Below are 17608 nucleotides of genomic sequence, written 5' to 3'. Positions count from 1 at the left end.
ACCCAGGGCAAGGCTGAGCAGGGCTGTTCCAAGAGGACAGGGACCAGATACCAGCCCTGGGCGCTGACCACGTGGGGTGACTGTCGGCTAACCAAGGGGTGAATAAACAAAAGCAGGCAGATCATTTTCTTCAAACACACACCAGTGAACAGAAACCACATGTACATTCCAGCCTAAGTGTCCACATCCCTGCAGCGTGGCCCCTTCCCTGCCGACCACCAGGGTGCTGTGTGAACACGCTGAGCCGTTTGAGGTTCAACAGGACAGGGTCCAGAACGAGCAGTACTTAGAAGGCTGACGTGGCTGACGAGGACCAAAACCACTTTGTAAAAATAAGCAGGCTGTCTTTTGAGAAAGAGATTTGGGGTCAACGGTTAGACCGCTGTCCCTAAGTAAGAGCAGGTTTATCTCAAACCTTTCAGAGGTGAAGGAGGGAGCTTTGTCCACTAAGACGCTCAAAAGAGGGGTGGGCTGGGGCACACGGGAGACCCGGTAGGACAGGGCACTCACGGGCATGTGGGGAGGTCTGTTGTAGCAGTGCCGGCTCCGTAGCTGTCCCCGGCCCCACCCCCTGATTAAAGTCATGTTGTCTCCAAAGCGTGGGTCTCTGGGTCCTTGAGCCCAGCGGTGGGCACTGGGCTCCCTGGGGTCAGCTGGTGGGGTCCCTGGTGCAGACGGCTCATAACCTCGCCGCTTGGCTTCACCACAGATCCACCTCGGAATGACACGTTCCCACCCCGCCACCTCCCCTGAAAAACACTGATCGGGTGATGATGCACTGCCCAGGCAGCCGGCGCGGAGCCGAAGGCCCCGCCCAAGCTGGTCCTGTTTGTGAAATAAATACGAGCGTTGACGATCTCTGTCCGGTTCCCTGCACCCCTGCCGTCCTCCCCGGGCTCAGACGCTCGTTTCCGGGGTGTGAACCACCTCCCCGTTCTTCTCAGGCTCCGTCTTCAGGAACTGCTCCACCTCCCGGGAGTCCACCTTCACATCCTCCGGGGGCTTGTGGCGCTCCTCCTCCGTGGCCATCTCGGGCCTCTTCCTAATGCAGAAGAAGTTACCCAGCACCAGCACGAGGGAGGAGGTCAGCACCTCGGCCCCCGCCAGGATAAACACATACTGGTAGACGTGCGTCGCGTCCAGGAGCTTGCCTGCAGTGCAGGGAGACAGGGTCAGCCTAGGGCTGAAGCTTCCACCGAAACCCCACCCCCAGTCCCAGTCACCAGGACAGCCTGGGACCCTGAAGGCAGCCACCCTCACCACCCACCACCCCACAACCCTGCCCCAGGTAGCACAGGCCCAGAGGCTAAAGCAGAGTGGATCTGACAAGGGTTTAGAGTAGAGCCTTGAGTGGGGGCCCCATCCAAGGCCTCCTGAGGGGTCTGACCCTGCTGCCTGTTGCCACAGTGGCCCTCACAGGAACCATCTGGACCCCAGAAGGACCCTGGGACCCCAGTTCAGGCACCTCCTCACACCAGAACCCTGCCCCCCCACCCCAGGCAGGAAGAGCGAAAGGCCCAAGGTCAGGTGGGAGGTAGAGGGCCTACAGGGTTGGCTGGAGAGACCCAAACCCAGGTGCAGAGACTTGGCAGAGCCTTGGCCACACTGCTCCCACATCCCACCATTATCTTCTCAGCTATCAAAAAATAAAACCCCAGTGTAACAAAAGCCGACCCTGGCCTCAGCTCTGAGTGTCCCCAGGGTGTGGGGACAGTCAGAAAGGAGGACCAGGACTCTATCCTGGAGCCATCGCCACGGCTCAGGCCCATGGACTTCCCACAATGAAACCAAGCGGGTCCTGGGATGTATAAGAGGCTGTGTTCCCCCACTGAGGTCAGCTGCCCATGTGCAGAGGTACATGATAACCTGGCTAGACAAGGCTGGGAGCGGCGGTGGAGGCCTTTCCAGCTAAGAGCTCCCCACAGTGAGTCCACTCCCCAGGAAGAGCAGGTGTGGAAACTGCCCAAGGGCCTAGCTAGGCCCAGGGAGGGGAGGCCGCTCACGCCCCACCCTGCCTCCCGCCAGCACTCACCTCCAGACGGTGGCCCAATGAGCACCGCTATGGCCTCCAGCAGCAGCACGAGGCCAATGGCACTGGAGAACTTCTGGGTGCCCACGATGGCCATGAGCACCTCAAACTGCAGGGCCCCCACCATGCCGTAGGAGATGCCGAAGAAGATGCAGAAGACCACCAACCCACCATAGTCGCTGGCCGTGGACCCCGTGAGGTCGGTGAAGCCATTGAAGAACATGGCGAAGCTGAAGAGGTAGACAGAGTAGGGCCGCACCTTCTTGAGCCCCGTGATGAAGCCAGCGGTGGGCCTCGCAAAGATGTCGATGAAGCCCAGGATGGTGAGCAGGAAGGCCGCCTTGGTGTCGGGCACCCCCAGGTCTTTGGCGTAATTAACCACAAACACGGGTGGTACAAAGAGCCCCAGCACCATGATGGAGGAGGCCAGGGCGTAGATGACGAAGCCACGGTCCCTGAAGACGCTCAGGTCCAACAGCCGCCGAGGCGGCCGCTGGGGTGCAGGCCCTGAACCCAAGCTCTGCCGGGGCGCCTCCAGGGGCCGCATGAGCGCGGCACACACGCAGCAGTTGAGCAGCAGGCCACCCAGGATGAGGAAGCCGCCCCGCCAGCCATAGTGGTCCTGCAGCACCTGCCCCAGCGGGGACAGGGCGCACAGGAACACCGGGCTGCCTGCTGCCGCCAGCCCGTTGGCCATGGGGCGCCGCTTGTTGAAGTAGCGGTTGAGCATGATGAGTGAGGGCTGGAAGTTGAGCGCCAAACCCAAGCCTAGAGGGGAGCAGGCAGGTGAGCACAGGTGTCCCGGCCCAGGTTCTCCCAGGCTCGGGCACCCGCCTGAATGATTCATGTGTGGACCTGAGGCATCCAAGTGAGGGGACTCTGTGTGTTCAGAGCCCCCGTCACCAGCCCACGTGTCCAGGAGAGACAGGGAACAAGGGGCAGATGGGCGCCTGGCAGGGACACCCCACAGCTGGCCTCCCCCAGGAGGCCCTATCTCTTCTGTCAACAGGAACCACTGCCACCCGGCCACTCCACTCCTGGCGGGGCCTCACTCACCAGTAAGGACCCCTGTGGTGAGGTAGAGCTGGATGATGCTTCCACAGAAGGACGCAGACACCATGCCCAGGGACGCCAAGAGGCCACCTGCAAGCATGACTGGCCGGCAGCCAAAGCGATTCACACACACACTGCAGAGTGGGCCTGGAGGGTGAGGGATGGCAGCTAAGGTGCGGGACGGAGGCTGTCCATGCCCAGGGAGACCTGCCCCTCCCCGATGCCCCTTCAGCCCGACGCAGGAGACACAGGGACACCACATTCGCATGTCTTCCTAAGTAAAGCATGGCTCACAAGGAATGGTCCCCACTGGGGGCATCTTTCCTGACTGGTCTGTGCAGGCAGCGAGGATGGCTCTGGGGTCCAGCACAGCTGTGCAGATAGAGCCCTCTGGACAGGGTCTCAGACAGCTTTGGCCGTGCCGACCTGCCCTTGGGAGACCATGGCACCCTCAAGGGCTTCCCACCAACTGCCTCTGGGGCCCAGGGCTGCGGATGCTTCGATGCACCACCCAGCCCCCAGCCCCCAGCCCCCAGGCCTTTTTGCCCAGAAGTGAACTTGGTGAACTCCCAGAGGTGGTCACCTGGCACGACAGCCTCTGCTTACCTGTGCCATAGAGCATGGCCAGCAGGATAGAGGAGATCCAGGCCGTGTCACTGTAGCCTATCCCAAACTCCCGCATGAGTTCCTTGAAGAAGACGCTGACCGCCTTGGGGAAGGCGTAGGAGAAGCCCGTGATGACGAAACAGCCCCAAAGGATGGCCCAGCCCCAGCCCCCATCCGGGGCCTTGATGCCGGTCGGGCCCTCGTCGATCACTGCCCCTCCCATGGCAAGGAGGGCTGATTCCGCGTCCCTGAGAAAGAGGAAGCCAGGCTGACTCAGTTGTCAGTCGCCCAGCTGCAGCCCAACAGCATGGGGACAGAGATGTAGCTGAAGGCGGGCACCCAGACAGGCCACCCGTCCCTTCAGGCCGTAGCCCCCAGCAGGAGCTCTGCTCTGGGCCAGGCCAGCCGCCTGATGTTACCTGAGAGCGCTGCCTCTGCCCCTCACCTGTGCTGGGTGCAGGGCAGCAGGGTGTGGGGTGACCAGAGCTGCGGCTCCTCCTCCCTCTCCCGCGCAGACCTGGCCTGCTCCCACACAACTGGCTCTAAAGGGCAGTGGCTTTTTTGGGCTCAGCCAGGTCTCAGGTTACCTCCTGAGGAGGGCAGACCCCAATGGGGAAGTCAGCCGTGCTCTGGCCTCCCGCCTGACCTTGTGTCGGGAAGCCGCGTGGTTCTAGCCGCCAGCGCCTCAGGCAGTGAAGCCAGGCCTGATGGGGACCTGGGGCTCGGTCTAGGGTGCTGTCCCTCGAGACCTCAGTCTAGATGTGGCCAGCCTTGCTCTCCCACTCCCAGGAGGACAGAGCTTCCCTTTGCTTCCCACCCTGATCACACTACACCAGAAGTGAGAGTCTGGGGCGCACACAAGGCTGTGTTGTGCAGGGACTGCATGGGGGAGCAGACGGGGAGGGCGGGGGTCACTGCTGGCCCCGACTTGTCCCATCCTGTTAGCATCCACCTGCCTCGGGAGCCCGAGGGAGAAGGTGCCTGTCCGGCCGCTGGAGTTTAACTCCTCTGGTGAGGGAACGGTGGGAAGAACACGCTTCCATCCAGCCCACCAGAGCAAACCCTTCCAGCACCCAGGCTGCCCAGTGTAAGCTGGCCACACCCACTGTCAGCCCCAAACCTGCGGAAGCCTGGGGTCAACTTCCCTCTTTTAAACCCCAGGAACTTAGCTCATTTGAGGCCCAGGAACTTGATTTCCACCTGGAGATCCTCCCCTCCGCTCCCATTTTCATCCCCAACCCGTCTCTGATCCTCGCTCCAGACATCCCCAAATCCTAGAGATCAGCCTCACCTGACAGAAGCTGTTCCAAGGACAGAGTGGGCCTCCTCGCTGCAGGCGTAGGGAAGGGAGGGCTTTCCGGATCCAGCCACTCACTGCCCACTGAAGCTCCGTGTCTCCCCACCCGCGGTGAGCTATAAGCCAGCTCCCTGGAGGAGGAAGCCCTGATATGTAGTATCTGCCGATTCCATGGTGTAAATACTCCACCTGCGCGGCGCCCAAGGACCTCCTGACCAGGGGAGCTGCACACGCAGCACTGCCGCCCTCCTATCAGCCCGCCCGCCTGGGTTTCGTAATCTGTCCTGGCTTCACCCCTTGCCCCTTTTCCTCGGATCCTTCTTGACTTGGCACAGCCCTCCAGGTGGCCAGTCCTGCATCGGAGGCTCCACAGAACCTGGAACAGGACTCTGGAGTGAGGACATGGGCCTCTGTGCCCGGCCTGTCTAAGCACAGCTTCAATGTGCAGAGCAAAGGAATGTGGGGAATAAGACCCAACCCCCCACCTCCAGCCTGCCCCCCAGCACCCTGGCCACAGGGGCTGTGCCCTCCAGGGCCCCTGATTCAGTAGTCTGGAGGGATCCGGACTCTGATTCAGTGTGGGGAAGGGGTATCCAGGTTGTGATCCAGCAGTGGAGGGGGATCTTGGGCTTTGATTCGGAGGGTGTCTGGGTGGGGGCAGGGTTAGGGGCTTTGTAGATGATTGCAAGCAGGAGCTGCTGTCTGAGCACCACCCTTTGATGGTTGGACCCCAGGAGCCAGCTGGCTATCAGGGTGATGACAAGGCAGACACAGCCCACTGGAGCAGAACAGCAGCCCTGCCTTCACCCCCAGACTGGGCCAGAGGTCCACCTTCAGAGCCTGTGCTGGTTCTCAGCTGGGCCAGGGCCACAGGCGCCACTGGAAAAACCAAGGGAAGCCCTCACCTCTCCCTGCACTCAGACCCCGGTGCTCGGAAGACACCTGGACTTCAGTGAGAAGGACAGAGGGTGTGTCTGAGGCCAAGAGCCATGCAGCCCTCTGGGGACACAGCCAAAAGGTGCACGGGGGCACCCCAGTCAAGGGAGCCCTCATCCTCCTGCAAATGTGGGCACAGCCCTGTGACCCAGTGCAGCCCCCTGGGTGGCCACCCCTGTATCTGAGGCCACACAGAACCCGGGACAGGACTGGAGGAAAGACAAGGGCCTCTGCGCCCAGATAGTCTGAGCACAGCTTCAGAGTGGCCCACCTCCAGGTTCTCCAGAGCCTTGCCTTGGATCACATGGCCACATGCCTGAGCCTGGTATGGGACAAGTGGACAAATGTCATCCCAAACTCACTGGGTGCCATGGGGGCACTGAACCTCTGCCCTTCCCCTTGTTAGCATTAAGTTTAAAGGGTCTTTAAGGTACGGGCAGCTGAGTGATATTAAAACAAACAAAAAACAACTAAGTATATTCTTAGGAATGTGAATGCTCTACGATGCAATGACACTAAGGCAGAAAACACAGGAATCCTGACCCAGGACTCCGGACAGTGGTCGTGATTGTGGTCACGGGGACACTGAGGGATTGGTTGTCCTCAGTATCCCAGCTTGTTTGGGGTTGTGAGCTTTGTAAAGGAAATCAAATGGATCATGTGGAGGCCAAAGAGGAGAGTGTGTCTGGGGTGAGCAATTAGGAACAGCCGGACACTTATAAACCCACGGTTATAAGACAGGGCCTCCCTCTAAGACCTCCCTGGTTCCACCAGCCAGACCTGGGCCACCAGGGGAATCATGGGCACCACAACCTTTGAAGCCCCATTCTCTGCCCGCCAGGGCTGGGTCTTTCCTGGAGGCCTCCAGGATCTTGAGGAGAAAGAGCATTGGGGAGGGTGAGGAGACAGAGGGACAGGTGCCAAGGTCCAGAGGCAGGAGGGTACAGCGTGTTCCAGGACCTGTAAGGGCCAAGGCTCACACTAGGAGGGGGCCATTTCGAGCGTCTGGATCAAGGTCCTGTATAGTCATCTCTCCCACCATCCCCTGAACACCCCGGAAGTTCTTCTTCAGACACTGCTTTCTCCCGGCTAACCCCCCAGCCCAGCTTGCAGCCACACTGAGATGACCCCCACCCTGTTCCCCCACACCAGATGGTTCTCAAAGGGAGATTTCTAGTGAACTTCAATTTGCAATGGGGGAGGGTGGGCAAGCAGCGGAAGATGATGGAGAGCAGGGGTCTCTAGGTTGGGGGCAAAGGGATTTCACCCAGAAGTGCTCTGTGTATTTATGGCGGGGGTGGGGGGCGGGGTGGGAAAGCTAAGATTTCCAAGAGCAAAATGGCCTCATCAGTGCAGCCCATCCTATGGAGGAGGCAGGCTGGGGCACAGGCTGGCTGATACTCCAAGGGAAACAGGATGGGAGGAGCGGCCCCCTCAGGGACTGATTGGGGACCCTCAGTACAACACAGAGGGAGGTGGCACCAGCACATCTGTTAACACACGCCGGCCGGCTGTCCTTTCAGTGACATTTACTCTCACAGGGAAGCACGCAAACCACGTTCCCAGCCCAGAAATAACCTGCCCTCCAGGCCTCAGAAAGCTGATCTCCCAGGTGGGTGTGTGTGCCTACTTCTGGGTCAGGTGAGGCTCCAGGGGCTGCCCCCAGGTCCTGGCCCAAAGAGACACGTGTACAGAGGTCCCTCGGAATGACCCGTCCCTCGTGCCCTCCCACATCAGTGGCCCCTGCCAGCTGCTGCCTCAGGGGCCCACTGGCTATCTGGGTGAGGGTCCCAGCTGGGGTGAGGCTCCAAACTTCTGCATCACCCCTCTTCCCGTGGCCCCCTTCTCTGCCTACATTCACCAGCTTCGAATGTCCTTGGTGGCGAGAGAGCCTCACCCCCACCCCTACATCTCCACACAAAGAGCCAGTGCAAACCTCATACCAGTGTGTTCCCAACCTGACCCCAGACCCCCACCTCAGAGCCAGCCCTGACCATGTCCCGGTGGCCTCACCACCTTCCAGGCCCCTTCTGCCACTCCATTCCAGCCTCAGGCTTGCTGTCCCTTAGGCTTCTATACTGACAATTCCCTCACCCACCTCGGGTCCTGGGTCTGTGGCCTGTCAGCCTCCAGGGCAGGCCATGAACCGGGGAAGGGGCATTCAGTGTAGGGGGCCTCCAGCCCCAGAGGCTGTGGCCTGTCCCAGGTGCTTAGTTGGTGCACTTTCCAGCCTGGCCAGTTACCTAACTGGACCTCTAGTCCTTGGAGTCCAGCTCCAGGTGGGCGGGGCAAGAAAGGGGCAATTACATTCCTTCCTGACTCTTCCCACACCAGGAGGCTTGAAAGACATGCCTGAGCAACAGGGAAAGAGCCCAGTGAGGCCAGCTCCTGGCTCCTCAGGCCTCAAGGCCCCTGAAGCCCATGGGGGGGTGGCTGTACCCTCAGGAGGAGGGAGGGGCTCCCCTTCTTCTTTTGCCTGCAGCCCCTGTTGTGCAAACAGGTAACCAGAGGATTCAAGACACTCTGATCAGAGTGCCTGTCTCCTTTCTAAGAGGGAGGACAGGACCCATCTCAGCCCTGCCCTCATCGGTGTTTGGAGCTGTGACTGGGGGGAGGTGCCTGGGGCTTTTTCTGGGGAGGTGGGAGCTGGGCAGTGGGTGAAAGTCTGATCCAGGCCTCCTGAGCCTGGCCTGGGCCCTCCACCCCACCTTCTCTGACCACGCACATGCCCAGTGCTCCTGCAAGCTCTCCTGTGGGCTCATGTCTTGTAAGGGCCAGTGGGGTGGAAACAATGGTCTCATTCACCAGACTGGACACTGCCACCCAGGCCAGCCCCTAGCTCTGAGTCATTCTCCACCTCCATCACCCAGTAATGACAAGAAGGCCATTTGAGAGTGGCCCTAGGGATGTTTTTTTGTTTACCTTGTTGGGGGGCCCCCTCCTCTAGAAAGCTCAGAGGGCAATGGGGAGGGGCCTGAAGGTAGCTGAGCAGGTCCAAGCTAACACCCCTCAGGCCTGGACCCAACCCTGCCCAGCCTGGCCCTGCCTGGGCTGCCCATCCACGTGGCCACCTTGTCCCACTCAACTCCCTGCAGCACCCCCAGCCCTAAACTGTCACCTAAGACCAAGGCCCAGAAGGTGATTTCTGTGTCAGCAAGCCCCACCAGCCAGGAAGGGACCCTTCCAGCAAAACTGGGTTCCTAGTTCCCACGACCACCACCTGGGGGCTTTGGAGCAAGTAGAAGGTGGGGGAGTTGGCTGAGGAAGTCAGAACGGTTGGGGAGGGGGAAGTGGAAGCCCGGCCGTCTCCCCCACCCCCACCCCAGGGAGCAGGATGGATGCTCCTTCCTATTTCAGCTTCCGGCTGGGCAGGTGGGAATCCGGCCGACCCTGGGGGGCGCCGGGAGCGGGTTGGGGTGGGAAGAGAGGATGCTCCGGGCGGCCCCGCCCCAGCCCCGCTGCCAGGCAGCGCGCGGGACGTGGGGGACGTGACCGCGCCAAGGGAGGAGCCGCCGCCGTATTGCCTGGAGTAGACGCCCTCCCTGTTCGCTACCGTATTGGCCAGAGCGCAGAGCCAACACTTAAGGCCACCAGGGTCAACGAACCCCTGAGCCGCACTGGGCATCCCAGCGCGCCAAAGGGGACCCCGTTGTTCCCCTCGGGCGGGGCACTCTTCACTGTCCCCGCGTTGGAGCTGGGCCAAGTGGGCGCGGCTCGGCGCTCGAAACATTGACTGAGAACGCTGGGTCTCCGTGACCGGCTTCCTCGCACGGCCCATCGCACAGATGGAGACTGAAGCCGGGAAGTCTGCGCTCGGCTCGCCGAGACGACGCCGGCAGGAGCCCCAGGCCTTATCCGCTCCCGCCCCGCCCCGCCCCTGCGTCCGGGCCCAGTGCCCGATGCGCCCGCGGCCTGATCCCGCCTGATCCGGAGGCGCGTCCAATGGACTGATGGCTCTGCGTGGCTGTCTTCTCCACTGGCTTCCTCCCAGAAGGGCCGCGGGAGGCCCTGGGGTCGCTCTACTGGGCTCCTCACCTCTAAGGGGCGGTACTAGCCCCCTGCACACCTGCTAGGTCCCTGCGAGTCCTGCCCTGGAGCAAGCCAGTCTTGTCCTGTGGACACCACCAGCCAGTGAATGGGACCCTACAGACCCTGCTGCACACGCTCTCCCTGGTCAGTTTCCTGAGAAGCATGAAAGCCTGCCCCTTGTTGCTGCCTTTCAAGCAGAGGTGTCCAGCTGTAGTGAGTGAGAGCTGAGTTGCCTTCTGGGTATCAGGCCCTGCCCAAGGTCACATGGGGTCATTACAGAGCCTGCCTTGGGATCGGGCCTCCCAATGTCCACCCCAGGTACTGACTATACCACAGACTGGGCAGGAAGGTGCCACACCTGTCTGGGCACTGCCGCCGCCACCTTCAGAGCCCCTTGGGGGCAGACCTCCCACCATGGGAGCAACTCCTTAAGCTGAGCCCAAGCCTCAGTCCATCAGTCAAGGGGCTGAGTCCATCCTCCAGGACACACTCCTCCATCTGCCCCCGTCCCTCCCAGCACCCATCTGACAGCCGAAGACTTCCTGGGCCTTCAGAATGAGGCGCTGGACCCCAGAACCCTCCAACCCTCAACTCACCCACTCCTCCTCTTGACTTTGGACAAGCCTCTCTGACCTGGGTTGCATAAAGGCCATGGGTCCGGCTGCCATCTGCTGTCCCACGGACCACTCAGCCTGGCCATGGTCATCACACAGAGTGATCCTGTCGTCCCAAGCACCTCTGGATGTACAGCCTAGTGCCTCTGGGACAGAGAAGCACTTTGGCTCCAAGGGATGTGCCTGCCCCTCACCCAGAATCCAGGCAGCACCCCCGGCCCCTGCCCGGAGGCCATGACCCCCACTACTTCCCTCCCATTCACAGGCCTGCCGGCCACTGGCCTGGGCCAGCATCCAGGTGGGTGAGTTGTCAACCCACTTTTCAGATAAATAAACCAAGGTCCCTGAGGCCCCACCTGGTTTTCCCAGAGCTCAGGGCCTGGGAGCGGGGGTGAAGTGAGCTCGGGGAGTTCAGTCTGATCCCGGAGCGGGTTCCCCATCTCTCTGCCCAGGGTCTCGATCAGAACCCATTGCCTGAGGGCAAGTGTGGCTTGGTGAGTGTTTAGGGCGGCGGCGAGAACAGGAAGGAGGTGAGCCCTCGGGCACCACCACCCCACCCCACCCCACCCCCCCGGCCGGGAGAATATGTGTTCCCGGTTTCCCCCCCGGGAAGGGGGCCCGGGCCAGGCGTTAGCTCCACCAAATATAGCCAGCGCGCCCAGGCCGTACGCAGCGAAATGAGCTATTTATACCCGGAACCCGCTCGTCCGCCCCACAGAGCCGCCTCTTGGCGGTGCCCAGCCCCCGAGGGTCGCTCGACGGAGGGGCGCCCGGAGGAGCCGGGGAAGTCGAGGTCGGGCAACCCAGGTCTGAGGGCTCAAAGGGGTGCAGCTGGCTCCCTGGGCTCCTCAGTGAGGGCCGCCGGAGGTGGGGGGCTCGTATGTGCCCGGCGTGCCCATGAACCAGAAGGGTGAAAGGCAAAAAGCGCGGACCCCCAGGTCGCCCCCAGGCCGGACTCAGACTCAGCCCCGGGGCGGCTGGGAGAGTCCCGATCCCCGAGCCGCGGAGCATCGGGCCATGCCTACCTGCTGCCGCTCGGTCGCCGCGCGCCTCTGCCCGCCTCGCTGCCAGGCGCCGCGCCGGGGGCGACTCAGTGCTCCGGCCGCTCGCGCGGCACTTCCCCAGTGCACGTCACCGCCGCCTGGCGCCGCCCCGCCGGGACCCCGCGGGAGGGGCGACCCAGTGCTCCCCGACGGCGCAGACTGCGGCGCGGGCTGAGCCTTCTCGCCGGATCAGTCCCGCTGCCCCGCGCCCTCAGACCGGCCCCCCAGCCTCGCCAACCCCTGGCACTGAGCTGGGAGTTCTGGCCCGCAGCCCCCCTCCCGCCCGTTCGTCTCCCACTCTCTGCGCTCTCGCCTCTCTCTGCCGGTGCTGGTACCGAGCGCGACTGGGTCCCGCGTTCTCCGAGGCACCGACCCCTGTCGCCCCCGTCGCCTGGGGGCCGCGCGCGCACCCAGCCACACCCCACGCCACCAAGTGCACGCGGAACCCGTGGGACTCTCGCCTCTCAACTCAGCTCTGGGACTTTTCAGGGCACCCTAGCCAAGCCCCCTGGGATCTGCGCCCCCACCCAAACCTCTGCTTTCTCCAGGGCGGGCGGCGCCCCTTTTCCTGGGCTGGGGAGGAGGGAGAAGGCGAACATCGCCCGTCCCCCTACCCCGCCTGGGTGATCTTGGTCAAAGATGTCATCCTCTCTGACTTCCGTTTCCCCTGTGGAGCCAAATACAACCGCTACCCCTCCTCTTGAGCTCCCAGAACCTGGCTGTGCTGGGGGATGGTGGAGCCCCAGGGAGTGTTCCCCATCCCCATACTCCACAGACCCTCACCTAAGGGGAGATTTAATCGCAGCTGGTCCTAGGCAAGGTGCTTCAAACCCGGGTTTTCTCATCTGCAACATGGAAAGAACTAAGGTTTAAAGAGGAACCAGAGTGTGGCCACTGGTGTCCTGGGCCCAGGACACCACTTGGTGACTGGTTTCAAGTCACAGGACACTTTCCACCGAGACCCCCCCAAGTGTTCGGGGACTTCAATGACACCAAGCAATGGTGTCTGTGGGGTTTATCTCAAAGATTTCTGTTCATCCCAGACAGGGTGACAGAGTGAGCATCCCTGTGTGCCATCCTCTGGAGACTTACCCCCTCCAGAGGCCAGTGGGGTGGCTCACCCACCTTGGCACAGTAAAGAGGGGTGGGCAGAGGGTGGTGTGGGCCTTCTAGCCCAGAGTTCACCATCCAACCACTCTTTCAGAGAGACCAAGTCCACTGAGGACTTCTGATCTTTTTTTTTCCGAATGCTGGGAGACCACCCCACCACCATCCCCTGTCCAAAGAGCCCTGGCAATCACAGAGGCTGGGCCAGGTGCCACTGCCACCCTGGCCTGGGGCCCAACCACCCTCACCCCCACATGCTAGAGAGGTTGCCACATAGGCATGCGTATACAAGACAGCAGGGAGCCCAGCCCAAGCCCTCCTGCAGCAGCTCTGCCTAGCCCTGCCAGGAGAAGCCCCACTGAGTTGGCCTGGACCCTGGGTGTCTGTAGGGGCCCTTGGGAAGGAATGGGGTCCCCATAGGGTCTCAGGTGATACCCCCATTTGCCTGTACCAACCAACAACGATCACTGGCTTCCTCACAGCTGGAGGTAGAAGGTACACCAACCTGGGAGGGCATCCGTGGGGGTGCAGGGCAGAGCTACAGAAGAGAATCCCACCCCTGTACTGAGACTTCCAACCTCTGGGGTGGGGCATCTCCCTGCTCTGCCTCAGATCATTTAGACCCACACCCTGCCCTCACCTAGATGCCCTACCCCATCTTCATAAGACTTGGGAGCTGATGCCCCACCACCACCACAGGGACCAGAGCCCCAGGCCTACAGCCCCCAACCCCCGACTCCTGCCCCCAAATGGAAGAGCTCAGAGTGGCCAACGAGGGGAGACAGATGTGGGGTGGCTGGGGTCTTCCTGACTGTTCCCGGCGCCCCTTAGACTAGGACTGGGGAGGCCCCTTCTCTGAACTCTGTGACTGGGGAGGTCCCCCACCCAGTGATCTGAGAGAGTCCCTGGGGTCCACCCCGGGTCCATCTGGGAGGGCTGGGGATGGTTATCCAGGGACACTGTGATCCTGCAGGAGCCCCTAGGAGGGAGAGAACAGTTTCTCAGACCCAGGGCCCCTCAGACATGGTCTCCCATGGGAGACCAGAGGGGAAAGGGGGGGCAGGCTGATCAGGCACCTGCTTACCAGCCCCCGCCCCCTCCCCGCTAGCAGTAGAGGGATTGTCTCACCGAGAGGTTGGAAGTCCCCCTAGCTTTGACTGGGGATGTGAAGGAAGACCGAAGCGGGGTGGCAGAGTGATGGCTGCTGTGTGTGGCTCTGCATGGGAAACCAATCTGCTGCCAGTCAGCAGAAAGGCAGAGCAGACTCCCCCCAGGTCCTCCCCTGGACCGGGGCCCTGCAACAGAGGGCCAGGAACCTCCGCCACCTGAGACCCTCGGCCTTCCAAGCCCCGACCTCCCCCTGGGTGCTTCAGGCTTCTTTCCAGGGCCAGGAGCCCTAAGCGCAGGAGGGAAGGAGTGGGCGCCATTCTGTGGTGCAGGGCAGGCGCGGAAAAGGCCAGCGCAACCCACCCCAGGCCTGGCTGCAGTGCCTGGTCCCCCACAGGTGCCCTGGGCAAGCCCCCACCCCAGGCTGCCCCTTTATGAGAAAGGAGTGGGTGGAAAGGGAAGCGGGTGGGTGACCTGGGGAGGTGCAGCTGCTCCTGGCGAGGTGGGGGGACGCTCTCCTTCATGACCCAACCTGCTCCTGGCCCTGTCCTCTCCCGCGGCCCACCACGCCCCTTGCCAGTGCCCCCACCTGCCCCGTTTCCTGGATTCTAATTCTTCCAGTTGTTCCAAATCACAGCTGCAGGTCCCATCAGGCCCTGGAACATGCACTGAGGAGCATCCAGGGCTGCCTGCACCCCCTCCCCAGCCGCTGCAGCTCCTGGGGGGTGGGCTGCGCTCCACCGTCCCCAAGGGGAGAAGAAGTCTGCCAGGCCCATCCTCATCCCGGAGTCTGAGCTCCAGTGGGTGGGAACCAGGCTCCACTGTGCCACTATCACCGAAAATGATCTTTGAAACCTGGAGAGACTTCTGAGGGTCTTAGCAGCAGCACCCCCAGGGAGGGTGTGGGACAGGCCTCCTGCTCCTACACAGAGCCTGACTGTAGGCGAGGGGAAGCCTTCCTGGGCTCAATGAGGCCATGCAGATGGCCCATCCTTGAGCCCTGGGTGCACCCCACCTGACTCCAGGCCACACCCAGTCCATTTGTCCTGCCCCAGGCCTGCCTGTGCCACCCAGCACTTGCTGCCACCACCCTGTGGTCAGGATCGGGGCCAGTGCAGGCTGGGTCAGTTGAAGAAAGCCAAGTCATGGGACAGGCTTGATGGCTGAGCTAGGGCACCCTGCTGTGGGGTCTAGCTCCTGTACCCCACCGTTCTTAGGGACCTGGAGACAGGACTGTCACAGCCGGTCCTCACTCAGAGCACCCCTGGGCTACACCTTCCACAATGCAGGGTGGGGAGCCCGCCTTTCCAGAAGACTCGAGGCCAGTGGTGCACGGGCCCCTCCTTGAGACAGGCCATTCCCCTTCCTCTTTGCTTGCCTCTCGGCTTTTTCTCAGAACAAGAGCCCTGAAAAATTAACCTATTGACCACTTGGCTGGCCCAGGCTGTGGGCAGAGATAGAAACAGGCTGCAGAGGCCAGACCCCTGCCCAGTCCAGCCCTGATTCACCTGTCCTCCCCACCCAGTGTTGGGCCTGGGAGGTGAGGGTTTGGGTAAGGTTTGGAGGTGTCTGTTGGGGTGGGAACAGCTGATTTACTGGAAAAGACCCTGATGCTGGAAAAAACAGAAGGCTAAAGGAGAAGAGGGCAACACAAGATGAGATGGTTGGATAGTATCACTGACTCAAGGGACATGAACTTGGGCAAACTCTGGGAAATAGTGAAGGACAGGGGAGCCTGGCATGCTGCAGTCCATGGGGTTGCAAAGAGTCGGACATGACTTAGTGACCGAACCACAACAAATCGGGTGGGAATGTCTGAAGTGGGGTTCTATGGGAAAATTGGGGTGTCCATAGCAGGAATTTGAGGTAGGGGTTGTGACTGGGGGTCAGGTGGGCTCTGCCTTAGGTCCTGGTGGGTGATCCCCTGATAGCCATTGACTTTCTCCTGCAGATCTGGCTGGTTGCTGTTCCTTGGGCCAAGCTCAGTCCCAAGGAGGGCTGCCCCAGTTGCCTACTCCTCCTGACCCTTCAACGGCCCGGAAGGGAGGGTGTCACCTGAGAGGTAAGGGACAGCAGTGCATCGTGGGGGGCTGGGTCCAGGCAGGGGTAGCAGACTTGGGCGGGCCAATGGCCCCTCTCCTCGGTGGCCACAGTGCCCATGCCATTAAGAGACAGGACTGAGATGGGGTAGATGCTGCTCCCAGAGCATTCAGAACCCAAGGTCAGTGGGGCCACTGGGCGGGTGTGCCCAGGACTCTTCTCGTGGGGTGAAGGGGCCCAACAGAGAGGGAGCCATGCAGCTGGCCCAGGTCAACCCTGACATGCTGTGGCCTCAGTGTCCTGCCTGTAAAGTGGCCACTCTTGGGAGGGCTTGAAAGCTCACCCAGTTCACCTGTCAGGTACATCCCCCTCCTGCCTTGTCGTCCAGCAGGATTGGTTGGGTCCAGGCCGGGGCTCCCATGGGGACAAGCCTGCCCCACTCCCTCCTGCACCAACATCTATCTGCTGGCTTTCAGATTGAGGCCTGTCCCAGCCTGGAGTCTCCCTCCATCTTCCCAAAGCCACCCATCACCCTGTACCCCTGACGCCCACCCCTGTCCTCAACTGAGCTCTGCCTTGGGCGGCCAGTGAGGGCATTAAGGTTGGGGCACCCACAGGGGGCAAACAGGGGAACTCTTAGGGCCACGGGCTCTGAAGACAGTAGCCTCAGCCTTGAGGCCACTGCCACACCCTGTGGTACCCTGTGATGCTCTCAGGAGCTCTCCTCTCCCCTTCGCCCATCATAGATGAGGAAACGGGCTTGACCCCGCGGGAGGAAGGACTTAAGTGCAGACCTGAGCCCAGATGTGGCAGAGAGGAGGCAGGGCAGGCAGAGGCAGGGCATGGGGAGTGGGCACAAGGCCACTGGCCTGGCCAGGTATGGATGGCATGTCTGTGAGAGGTGAAGACCGGGGATGTGGCAGAGCAGCGCCCACCCCGACCCTGCCAGATTGAGAGGCTCCCGGGACTCTTCTGTCCAGGCTCTCCTCCAGGCCTCTGTACCTTTGCATGTGTTGTTTGTGCCCTCTTCCCAGGGGAGATCAGTGAGCCTGCTGTGGATCTGTTCCCTGGAATGTGACTCCTCCCTAGGTGGGACTGGGGGCCTGAGCTCAGGGGTCAGGCAAATGCGGGAGGATCCTGGCCAGCGGGAGGCAGGTCTGAGGTCTCCCAAAGGGCCCGGTACATTACCCTTCTGCAGGACTCTGTCAAAACACTGGTGTCAAAATGCCCTGCCTCTCTCTGCCCACATCTCTCTCTCTCTCTCGCTCTCTCTCTCTCGACTCAGCTCCAGGGGAGATCTCAATAAGAGAAGACAAGGAGCCTGGTGTTGAGGTCCCCTTCCTATCCATAGGTGAGAGATGTTATTGTTGTTGTTCAGTTGCTAAGTTACATCTGATTCTTTGTGACCCCAGGGACTGCGGCACGCCAGGCTTCCCTGTCCTTCACTATCTCCCGGAGTTTGCTCACACTCACGTCCATTGAGTTGATGCCATCCAACCAGCTCATCCTCTGTCACCCCCTTCTCCTGCCGTCAATCTTTCCCAGCATCATGGTCTTTTCCAGTGAGTCGGCTCTTCAAATTAGGGGGCCAAAGTACTTGAACATTCAGTTTTAGCATCAGTCCTTCCAATGAATATTCAGGGTTGATTTCCTTTAGGATCAACTAGTTTGATCTCCTTGCTGTCCAAGGGGACACTCAAGAGTCTTCTCTAGCCCCACAGTTCAAAGACATCAATTCTTTGGCACT

At 61.3% G+C, this 17608-nt stretch overlaps 1 protein-coding gene across 4 annotated transcripts; it reads right to left on the bottom strand.

Moving 5' to 3' along the window:
- Nucleotides 1-121: 121 nt before the first annotated feature.
- Nucleotides 122-11760, bottom strand: SLC16A3 (solute carrier family 16 member 3). 4 transcript variants are annotated; one of them, XM_043463975.1, is made up of 6 exons: nucleotides 11590-11760; nucleotides 4980-5116; nucleotides 3689-3936; nucleotides 3086-3229; nucleotides 2033-2797; nucleotides 122-1151 (listed from the first exon to the last, which is right to left on the bottom strand). In XM_043463975.1, exons 3-6 carry the CDS (start codon nucleotides 3909-3911, stop codon nucleotides 898-900), a joined length of 1386 nt encoding a protein of 461 aa, XP_043319910.1. In that variant the 5' UTR covers nucleotides 3912-3936; nucleotides 4980-5116; nucleotides 11590-11760; the 3' UTR covers nucleotides 122-897. The 4 variants fall into 4 exon arrangements, with proteins under 4 accessions (XP_043319910.1, XP_043319928.1, XP_043319919.1 ...); XM_043463993.1 differs by lacking the exon at nucleotides 11590-11760 and adding an exon at nucleotides 10921-10940; XM_043463984.1 differs by lacking the exon at nucleotides 11590-11760 and adding an exon at nucleotides 8020-8165.
- Between the last annotated feature and the right edge of the window lie 5848 nt (nucleotides 11761-17608).

Source organism: Cervus canadensis, chromosome 1, assembly GCF_019320065.1.
Source record: "Cervus canadensis isolate Bull #8, Minnesota chromosome 1, ASM1932006v1, whole genome shotgun sequence".
Taxonomy (NCBI): Eukaryota; Metazoa; Chordata; class Mammalia; order Artiodactyla; family Cervidae; genus Cervus; species Cervus canadensis.
Note: the sequence above shows the minus strand (reverse complement) of the source record. Positions and strands in the feature narration are given on the sequence as shown.